Source organism: Rhineura floridana, chromosome 5 (genome assembly GCF_030035675.1).
Source record: "Rhineura floridana isolate rRhiFlo1 chromosome 5, rRhiFlo1.hap2, whole genome shotgun sequence".
In the NCBI taxonomy this organism is placed as follows: Eukaryota; Metazoa; Chordata; class Lepidosauria; order Squamata; family Rhineuridae; genus Rhineura; species Rhineura floridana.
This window is the reverse complement of record NC_084484.1, coordinates 52,894,166-52,905,843: the sequence shown is the minus strand read 5'-3', so window position 1 is coordinate 52,905,843 and position 11,678 is coordinate 52,894,166. Positions and strand designations below refer to the sequence as shown.

The following is an 11,678-nucleotide window of genomic DNA, read 5'->3' as shown; positions in this document are numbered from 1 at the left end:
ACATTTGTAAATTGGACAGTAAAATCAAACTGCTCTATTGAATGGACTCTTGCTTATTTAGTTTGTTGTATGTGTTTGCCTTTTTATTGATTATTCTCAGTGTTTTTTTCTGACAGTACTCACCAGCACAGTACCATCACCTCTTTTTTTGCTGCCCATGACAACCATTTTATGTTGCCACAGTACTTTTATCAAGGTATAAGTCCCAGCACCTCATTTTTTAACCAAAAAAGCACTGATTATTCTTATTACTTAAATTTTACTTTTGTTTTCTACTACTTGTTAGCTGTCCTGGGAACATACATTTGTGTTGAGGTTGTGAGGTATAAATTATGTAAAATAAGTCTTTAATCTGACATTCTTGAAACATATTTGCAATGTTAGTATCAAAACTATGTTGTTCAGCTAAGAGTAAGGCTTCTGTCAGCAAAAAGGGGAGAGAAGCAAGTTTTAGCAATTCCCCCTTCTCCTAGCAGCCCCGATCACAGTCCTGTATTTTCTCCAGAGGGTCGGGAAACCTATGGAGCAGATTTGGGGAGTATACTGTATGCATGTGTGTGGAAAAGAAAAAATTGGAAGTCCCATCGTGCAACCTGATTTCCATTGGGCAAGCAGGCAGATATAATTGGATGTCACCCTACACTCACTACTGAGGAGATAGCATTTCTTATCAATGAATGACTTAAAAGGCAGATGTCTACTGTTTGACCATTAATAAAAAATGTTTCATATACAATTATTCCTTAGAGCAGTTGGGATTTTGAGCAGAATTGTAGCTGATATCCAGTGCTGTCATAATCAGCATTGACCCATTGAAATCACAAGACTAACGCTGAGTTAAGTAAGTCTACTTTGAGCATGACTAATGTTGGATATCTCCCAGTGAGTACAGCAACTGTCACACCTAATTTAACCCAATACACATTTTAGGTTGTTTATCATTCTGTAATAGCGTCTGTCATGACTACAAAACTCCAAAAGGTTGTTGTGAATTTGAGTAATATTCCAAGGAACACAAAATTCAAGAACACACTGTGAACAAGGATTTGTTTTCTACAACTTTGAAAACTAACACACTCTAAGCGTATAACATTTGTAAACTACTTCCAAACACTATTCATGTGTTCCCTTCAAAGGATTATTTCTCTCACTCAAAATTTCTCTCATTCAAAATTTCCTGATCTTTGACATCAAAGCACAGGAGCCTAAGGCAAAAACCTTGTTCCCTTTTGGGAACGTAAGAAGAGTGCTCACAAAATTATCTGATAACATCAGTAAGATAGTCTCAATTTCAAGCAAAGTTATTTTTATTATACTTGCTACCTGAATAATTTATACTCTTTGAAATATTTCTCTGAACTGGACACTTTATCCTGTCCTATAACCCAAATCCTAAAATCTTCTTGACTACTTACTTTTTCCGATCCTTATCTTTTTTTAAACCAACAGTGGGTGTAGGGGGCAGTGGCCTCCCTTGGAGTATGTCCGAGGCAGCTTTTCTTTTATTGAATGCAGTAATTTCTTCTTCTATAAGCTTTTTTTTCTCCTCCAGTTTCACTCTCTCTTCTTGATGAAGCCGTTTTAAATGTTCAAACTTCACCTGTAGCTAAAGTCAAGCACAAAAATTTCACTTTGCCCACAAGGGGGTAGCCTAGCACTTCGCATACTATTCTCAGTTATGGCATGATAAAATACAGAAAATGATTTTCTAAATGTGTCAGGAATTTTGCATTCTTAATTTATTGATACTTGTGATGTTCCACACTTTTATGTTAAAATGTTGTATGTGTTTGCATTACGCTACTTATGGGTAAGTAGGTTTTATTAGAATGATTAAGGTGAGTGTTGGGGGGGGATAAATGAGACAATGTTGGTGCAGGCTGGTTTGTGATTTTTGAGTGAATTGGGGTTGAGAATTTTGTATTTGAGTGTTTGGCAGTTGAACAGCAGATAGGGATTTGACTTGGGAGAGACAGGGCTGACGTTTGAAGAGACAGAGAACAGTTTTTGAGAGGGCTAGGGTTGGATGGGTACTTAGTAGTGGATAGTGAGGCAGGATTATTTGTAGTAATAAAGGAACATAATGAGTAATATAAACTGAAGAAGAACAATCTGTAACCCCACACCTGAAAAACTGAAGTAAATGTATTCTTGTTTCATTAATCAGCCAAGACAGTAGCTGTATACTATAGTCAGCATGGATTTTTCACATACCACAATGTTAAATTGAAAATACCCCCCATTCCATTCTGATGCTTCCCGTAATTGTTACCAAATTCTTCCAAACTACACAGGAAGTGGATTGGACTGTGAAAGACCAACCCAAATTGTGTTTGCATTTTGACAAATTTGCAGGGCAGTGCAATAACTCAGAGAGGAGGTCAGGTCTCATGCTCCCCTGGTGCATTTACTATAGCTGTCCAATTTCCCTGCTTTTTAAAGTTTGATAGAAATATCTGTGGGCTATAGGTACGCTCTTAAACCACAAGGTTTTTTGCCTGTTAGTGAATTTACATCTTTTGTCAAATAAAATCTGTTGGGGTTTAAAACATGCCTGACTCTTGGCCAGCTATTAGAAAGAGTGCAAGTGTTGGCAAAACATAAACAAAGGTGGAAACAGTATCAATGGTGGCAGCAGAGTACCTGGGAGAGTAAATGAAGCAGGTTACAGGGGACCAATCCAGGGCTGTAATCTTTGAGAGATATAGAGATATACAGGGGGCTTGAGGCTTGACTGTGAACCTGGATGGTTATAACAAGGGCTGAGGGAATGAGGCAAAGTCCCTAACAGCAGCTTTGTAATAAAGAGTGTGTGTCTGGGAAAATGTGCCTCCCTCTGCTAAAGGTGGAGTGTTGGCAGGCACTGGCATGACAATACTTATACACACATGCACTTACAGTACAATCCTAAAAATGTCTACTCAAAAATAAATCAATAGGAGTTACTTCCAGTCAGTGCTTTCTTTAGTAAAAAATGAGGTACTGTTATTCATATCTTGATAAAAGTACCATGGGTGCCAGCACAAAATGACTGCCATGGGCAGCAAAGAAAAGAGGCTGCGGTACTCTGTACTGGTGAGTACTGTCACCAAAAAAAGCACTGCTCCCAGGTAAGAAGGGTTACGAGTGCAGCCCAAAACCTTTTTACAAGACCAATGGCTCTGAATTAAATTCTTTTTAATTACAACTGTGGGAAAGAGTTTTCATTACTCAAGCTTTTGTAAAGGGAGTATCATCCTTTAGGAATATCCCATACTCAAATTCCCATTTCATGGTAAACTGAGAACAGGTGAAAGCTCTGCAAACTGAAGACGGCTTTCTGCCTTGATCATCTTTCACTATGCATATAATACTGTGAGTGAAACCATAGCCTTGGGTCAACAATCCCAAATTGAAGGGACTGGCTCCTGTTAATCTTGTTAGGTCAACTTTTCATGCCACTGAGAATTTTTCAAATGCTGGTTTCTATCATTTTCTAGAACCCCCTTTAAAGTCAACAGGAAGTTGCCACCTTATATAAACTAACATGAAGTTGGTGGTTTCTCCTGTATCTATCAGTTAAGAAACAAAACAAGACCAGCCACAGGTAAGATGGAGGTTTCCACATACTCAGAGGACTTTCCCAAATGTGTACAAAAATTATCATATTGGTATACCAAGAAAACCTTAAAGGAGCAAAAAGTGCAAAATTGCATGGAGGAAAGAGGATGGGAAAGGAGCAGGGAATGAACACAGATGCAGCTCAGCAAGGCAGTCAGACAAGCCCCAGCCAGAACACGGGAGCAGCCTCTGCAACCTGCCCCCAATTCTGCCACAGTGAGGCGACAGAGGCAGAAACACAGAACCCCAACATGTAACCTTAATTGCTAAAGTTCCCAATTTCTCTCACTGCACATACAAGAAAGAGGGGGAAGAACTCTGCCTCCTGTAGCAAGGTACAGAAAGAGGATGGACACACCATGCACACACACACATGCTGGGAGCACAGCACAAGATTTTGTTGCACTTCCCACTGGTCCTGATCCAGTTCCAACCATTATCAGAATCCAGTGGCTATACATATATTTCTGGCTTTGCTGCAGAAGAGACAAACAACTGTTTCTCTTCAGCAGTGAAAACTATGTCACGGGAAACAGCAAGCAAAGTGCCAGTTGTGCATGCAATTCTCTTCAGTACTTTTCTTTCCTGGATCCCAGCCAACTATCCTGTTTTTTCTGAAATACACAGTGCTTAATCTCTTCAAGCTACCACACAACCAGATCATATTCAAAGTAGAAGGCAGACATGCTTACTTCTCGCTCAGCTTCCTTCAGCAGTGCTTCTTTCTCTTTGACCCGCTGTACAAACATTTGCCTCATCTCTTCCTCTTTCTGCTGTAATTCACCAAGGAATTCATGTCGCTTAGCTTCATAAGTCTCCTGTAGACTGAGGACCATAAAATGCAAATAGCCTTTGTCATTTATAAGAGGCAGCAGTATGGAATTCTTACTGCATTCCACTCATCTACAAATTTTATTTAGATATTTTATCATTTTTGACTATACTTATGTATATTTTAATCTTTTCAAGCAACATACGCACATTTTCAAAAGTACAAGTCATTAGTTATTTTGATCTAAATCTCAGTAGCAAGAATATAAACCAGTTCTTCACGAAGCAGTGTTGCAGTTCTGAGAACAATTAGAGGAAAAGGCAGCACAGGCTATTCAAGTAGTTACAAGGTAGTAAATATCACTTCACATTGAGGGCTTATCCAAACGGAGCAGGATAATCCACGGTTTCCATATTCGGTTTGTCATCTGATAGTCCTCACTTCGCCTTTTAGTTCGCTCTTTCCCAATTAAAAAAAACACGCTTTTTTGCACCTGCACACGCAGCGGTAAGACCCCTACATTCTTTTCGCTTTTTCCAAGCTCCGCCTCTAAAACCTCCCCCTATCAACCAATTGGTCAGCAAAAAAATTACGTATGCTCCTCTCCCGCTTTGCAACGAAGCATAATATGGCTGTAAAGGAGTTCTCGCCTGGGAAGGAAAGTCTGCTGGTCGGTTTCACGCCTGCCTTGTTTGTATTTGCGATATTATGCTTAAATGAATGTATGCTTTTCTGCCTTTATTGATATTTAAGGAGATACACACGCTGGCAATTGCACTTATTTCTCCAAAAAAACAAGGAACGTGTCACCCCCCCTCCTTCTCCCTTTCCTTCCCATGGAGAATGAAATTGACAAAGCTTTCGGGAACAGGCTTGAAACCGACCAGAAGCCCTTTTCTAAGCTTGTATTTGCGATATTACACTTAAACGAATGTATGCTTTTCTGCCTTTATTGATATTTAAGGAGATACACATGCTGCCAATTGCACTTATTTCTCAAAAAAAGCAAGAAACGTGTCACCCTCCCTCCTTCTCCCTTTCCTTCCCACCGAGAATGAAATTGCTTTCGGGAACAGGCTTGAAACCGACCAGAAGCCCTTTTCTAAGTTTGTATTGATATTACACTTAAACAAATGTATGCTTTTCTGCCTTTATTGATATTTAAGGAGATACACATGCTGCCAATTGCACTTATTTCTCAAAAAAAGCAAGAAACGTGTCACCCTCCCTCCTTCTCCCTTTCCTTCCCACCGAGAATGAAATTGACAAAGCTTTCAGGAACAGGCTTGAAACCGACCAGAAGCCCTTTTCTAAGTTTGTATCGATATTACACTTAAACAAATGTATGCTTTTCTGATTTGAAGCAAAAACCCCAGCAAGTACAATGAAATTGACAAAGCTTTCTGGAGGCAGGCTGAAACCGACCATCCCCGCTTTCTCGCTTGCTGTGCATTGCTGTGATCTCACCCAGAGCGGCCACCCAGTTTGCAGGCTGGCAAAAAATAAAATGCATCTGCGCAGTAGTTGCAGACCCCCCCAACACCCCACCATTGCGATGATTGGTTCAATTTTCCCGGGCTTATTCTCGCACATGCGCAAAAGTGCAGATACGTGATTGGCTGGAATGAGGAGAAGGGGCAAGGGGAAACGCCCAAGAACCGCCCATCAGCTGTAAAGTCCGCGGTATTGCATCCTAACTCCTGAAGGCACAGCGGATGATTCCCGATTTTAAACAGCAAATCGCATTTTTGCCGGTATTGCAAGGAGCGGATTTAACCCGCGAAAATGCGTAACAGTGTGAAACGTCATTTGGACGACCGAAAAATAATGAACACACATAGCGGGTGTGTCACACATTTTGCAGTCATCTGGATGAGCCCTTAGTCTCAACAAAAAGATTCCAGAGCCTTTGAAAACCTTCATTTGAGAAGTTCTCTGACCCGTAACAAATTAATGTTCCCTTGTAACAATAACCTATTTTTCAGGGACCATGCAAGGTCAGACTGCCATCTGCAAATGACCAGACCTGACACTCTTACCACAGTAAATACAGTGTACAGGGTTCATTACTTGCTGTCAAAAGTACCAGTCATGGGAATTCAGAAAGAATTTCCATTCTATTCTCAATTCCTACAGTAGTTTGTTTAAATATCACTTTTTAAAAGAAGTTACCACTTTAGAGTTTTCACCACACATATTTAAGTCTATAAAGGGGCTAAAAGGAATTTCAATTTGACCTAACAAATAAAATTAAATATAAAAGCATGAATGATAAAAGCAAACAAATGAGAGTAGAAAGAGAACAGGTTGTGAGCAGATGCCACTCACTAGCCTTCCAATAGCTGAAAACCAATGCAGAGCTGTTCATACCAAGGAACTCCAAATGGTACCATCCACACAAAATTATACAAATTACTTTAATTTTCAGAACTGCTTTATTTTTGTATAAAATATTTTATTTATGTTGAACTGTTGTCTTATTGTGGAGGTGAAAGATCATTTTGTGTTGTGTTTTTGGATTCTAAAATTGTTAGGTTTTTTTGTTTTTGCTTTAAAGGCTCTTGTACATAGGAGGGTCAAAAGTCACAGGAAGACTAAAAGTACAAGGGGATATTTTGCTCAGAAAGGTTTGCACAGGATAGTTAAACATTCATCTTAGGAACCTGGCAATGAAATAGAACCTTAACAGGCACTGGAATCCAAGCTCCTTTTATGTTAGGAGGAAAGGGGGTTGGGCAGAGGTGTCCCTCTACCTAGTCCAGCCAGTCTCCCCAGGCTAGGAAACAGTTTGCCCTTCTGCATGAACAGCAGGGCTGCAGATGCAGAGTTGTGCCGTTCCCTGGCCAGGGTTTGGATTGCAGCTCAAGAGTCCCCTCTCCTGCCAGCTAACAAAAAAATTGGTAGGGGAGTGAAAATATTGTAGGTATGTCAAGCTAGAAAATAGGGTAGCTAGCCAGAAGGTTGTGGAGTCAGAAACATGAAGAGGTGGATTTGATAACCTGCAAGGGAGAAAGGGATTGAAACAGTAACAAAGCTTGAACACTAGAAAGTGCTATGAGAGCTGAAAGGAGTGAAAACTGAGAAGGGGCCCAGAAGCTGAACTGAGGGATTCATATTGATAAGTATTGGCGTGGTTAGAAAAACAGTCCTGAATAGATATAGCTGCATCTGTTTATCTCTGTTTAATTTTTAATTTGCTCTTATGGGTAACTACTCAAACTGTATACCTAGTTTTTCTAAAAAAAAATCTCAAAAACATTTCACTTGTGGCCTTATTAATCCTTAAATAAAACCATAATTTGCTTTGTGAAAATTTGGTCTGAGTTCTTCACCCAATGCCTATGTGCCATACCACTCTACCCAGTATTGAGTTTAGCCAGTTAAGATCCAGACGGTGAAAGGGCTGGTTTGTAGAGGTAGCCAATGAAAAATAAAGCTATCCACTTGGTGGCAGCAGTGAAGTTAACAAGAGGAGTAAGTTTGGCTGGTTTACTTGCCCCTCTTTCCTCTCACGGTACAGGCTACAGCCCATGCCATCGCATGAGGTATGTGAATGTGACTAGTAGGATAATGAAAATGGGTATGATTGAAGGTCACAAGAGGCCAGCTGCCATGAAAGGCACAGAACACAGCACAGACTGCTGAGTAGCACAAGTCATTTGGAGCATCTCTCTTCAGTTTTAAAAGAGGTCCACAGACTCCGTATGCATTCCGAGGCACCTATAAGGCCCTATATAGCTTGCAATGGAATGGGCCAAAAACAAAATCCACTGTTATATGTTTCCATGGGGAAAATATCATTTCTAAAGATTAATTGTTTGACAGCCATGACATAAAAAATGGATACAATATACCAGTTAAACTGAACAGTATCAATGTTGCTGTGCAGGGGTAGGAAATATTTCTGGCCAGTGGGACCAGAGTTCTCCTACTCTCTGTGGGTCATTCTGACAAGTGAGCAGGGCCACCTACCTAACAATAATCTGGTGTCATTATGTTGTCAGGTAGCAGCTTCAGACAAAACCGTCTGGAGGGAAAGTATGCATTTGCAAGGGTTGGGAACTCCCTAATGCAGCCAATAGCAGAAGGCCTCATTGTCAGCAAATGCCACTTGCCAAAGAACAATCAGTATCACACTTTAAGCTCCAGATTGTTCCTTTGCAGCCATGTCTTCACTTGCCCTACATCAGATGTGACATCGGGTGTGGGGCAGATGGGCATTGCATGGGGAAAAAAATACTGACAGGCCAAATTAGAACCATTCCTGGACCTAATTTGGCCTGTAGGCCAGAGGTTCCCCATGTCAACTGTAGCAGGTCCATATGTATGACAATGAATATACATATGACATATTAAGGGTGAATAGCTGTTCACCCAATGTCTCCATTTGTGCAATTTTTCATCATTTTGGAGACAGAATAATGTCGGTCTCAGAGATATTTATACCTTTTGCAATGTGCTATGAGCAGTTGGGAAAAATGTCTGGGGCTTGGTGTCTCACCATAGTATTTCCTTCTGGCCAATGTGTAAGCCATCTCGAAAAACCGCATTAGGTTTCAACATGTAGGAGAAGGCAGAGAAACAAATTAATCATAACTAAGTGACAGCAGAATTTTGTTCTTAAGATTTGATCCTAAATGCATCTGACTTGGAAGTAAGCCTGATTGACTGAAACGGAACTTAATTCTGAGAAAAGGATTGAAGTGTTAAGTAATAAGAATTTCACAAGATCACTGGACCTCTGAAAGGGATTTAGGGACAAAGTCAGCTTAATGGTACATATAGAATGCACAGAGAAAAGTCAAATCTGTTTAATAGTGTGTATTTGTAGAGAGGTCTTTTTACTTCAACTGTCTGTCTGCATAAACTGATATACCCACTGGAATTACTGGAGTATTCCAAAAATTCTAGAGGTTATTCTGAACTTGAGAATGTCATTTTATCCTTGTTTGTTTGGCTTTCCAATTGTTTCTCCTTTACATGCCAATTTGGAACTCTGATTTTTAAAGCTTCCTCACAGACTACTGAATGTGTCCTTCCTTTCTGGCATGCTGACAGCTTGATATTCTCTCAGCTGTTCTCTCTCCAAAGTCACTTTCTGATAAAAAGACTATTTTGAACCAGGCAAACAATGTTGAGATACTATTGTTTCTTTTATACCAAGGGTCGGGAACCTGTGGCCCTCTATATGTTGTTGGATCCCAACTCCCATCAGCCTCAGCCAGCATGGCCAATGGCCAGGGATGATGGGAGCTATAGTCCAGCAGGCTCTCCACCCCTGCTTTGTGCCCTGACTAGGTCAGCATTAGGTAGCATCATCTGGCAGGCTGTCACTAACAGTCACCCCTTTTTGCTCCAAGTCTAGCTTCTGCATGCACACCACCTTGTTTCTTCCTTGCTTGAATGCTGGGATCAAAATCAGTTATATATGGAATGAGCCCTCTGCGGATCTGCACCATTCCTTTTTGGTCATGCATACAATGTTTCACCGAGAACCAAGTTCAGAAGGAACAAGTGATTCTTCCTGTTTCTAGCAGAAACCAGCAGTGCAAAATGTTGACTGGCTGGCCCTTGTGCAATTATGAAGCTACAGCTATTAAATTAATATTTAACAAGATTAATATCATGCTTCTAGCATATTTAAAGCTGCCAAAAGCGTTGGGGGAGGGCAAAAACCTAGTACTGGATTCAGAGTGGTATGTGCCATTAGAGGTGTGAAGACAAACATCCCGCAGCTGGAAAAAAACTTAGCTCATGTTGGAAGGTCTTCAATACCTTACTGTTCAACAGGTAACAGAACAGCAGCTTCTTTCCAGAAAAGTTATGCCAGGGGTGAGATTGTGTCTTTTTTATATTCTGATCTCACTAGTACTCCTTCAGAGTCAGACAAGCTATCAACTTTCCTATTCTTATAGGATCTTCATGTTCTATTACAGAAGTTAAATGTTAGTACTGCAACTATTACTATAAAGAAACTCTGCTTTGATGCCAGCAGACATTTCAGATATCTCTGTAGGAGTGAGAAACCTTTTTGAGCCCAAGGGCCACATTCCCTAGAGTACTGGAGGCCATAGGCCAGTGGCAAAAAAGTGGGTAAGTAGAGATGTTGTTGTTGTTATGTGCCTTCAAGTCAATTACGACTTATGGCGACCCTATGAATCAGTGACCTCCAAGAGCATCTGTCATGAACCACCCTGTTCAGATCTTGTAAGATAAAGATGTTACTGTTACATTTATATAATAAGTAATATAACCATACAAAAGTCCAACGTTTCTACCACCACCACCCACATACACAGTGTTCCATCCTCCATCCAGGCAGGCAAAAGGCATGATCACAGTTCAAGGACACATTCCAGCCATGCAAATGAACTTCAGGATGGTGATAATCAAGGCCAGTGAGGAGTGTGGCCCGAGGAGGAGGCATGGTTTGGTGAGAGTCCTCAGGGCCAGAGAGAGGAATGGAAGGCTGCATTCAGCCCACAAACCTGAGGCTCCAGCCCTTGCTATAGAACATCAATGCTACATAAAGACAGACAACAATTTAATTGGTATTTAAGAACATAGGACGCTACCTTTTACAAGATTAGACTTTTTGTTCACCTAGCCCAGGTACTGTCTACTCTGACAAGCAGTGGCTCTCCCGGGTCTCAGGCAGATGCCTTGCACATCTCTTGCTACTTGATCATTTTAACTGGAGATGCCATTGAATCTTTAATCTTCTGTACGTAAAGCATCTGCTCTACCACTGATCTATGGTTCCTTCTCTATGTTTGTAATGTGATGAGCTAGTACACTGTTGGAAATAATTTTGAGTTACACTTAAGGTGATTCATGTATAGCTCAGAATCAGTACTGGGATCAAGTCATTATCAGTTTATGTAGGACCCATTATCAGGTCATATAGAACTATCCTCTCTCTTTCTAAAGCACATACACAAATTTAAATACCATAGTTCGACCACTCTACACTAAAAGGCCACATACCTTTTTCTATGAGCTGTCTTTTTGCTATCTGTATAAGCTTTTTTACTGGGATCCTAAAAACAAAGATGCAGTTTCATCAAGGCCTTCTACTTTTCTGTGTAAAGAGTCTAAGGCTGCAAGCCTAACCCATTTACCTGGAAGCCCCACTGAATTCAATAGGATTTACTTCTGAGTAGACATGGTTAGGATTACACTATAATTTAATTTGTTACTCACAGAAAGATGCTGAGCATTTGATGTTGTTCCAAGTGCTAACTTTTACAAGTTTGTAAGAATTACATTAATCCATTATTTTTCCTACAGAAATATAGTACTGATC

General features: G+C 40.4%; 1 protein-coding gene across 2 annotated transcripts in view; it reads right to left on the bottom strand.

The window, feature by feature from the left end:
- SEPTIN10 (septin 10) overlaps window positions 1-11,678 on the bottom strand; it is a 48,223-nt gene that overhangs the window by 1,843 nt on the left and 34,702 nt on the right. For both annotated transcript variants that reach the window (XM_061626734.1, XM_061626733.1), the window contains exons 9-10: window positions 4,293-4,425; window positions 1,416-1,606 (exon numbers count right to left, since the gene is read on the bottom strand). In XM_061626734.1, the coding sequence (XP_061482718.1) occupies window positions 1,416-1,606; window positions 4,293-4,425 (324 nt within the window). The remainder of the gene's footprint in view (window positions 1-1,415; window positions 1,607-4,292; window positions 4,426-11,678) is intronic.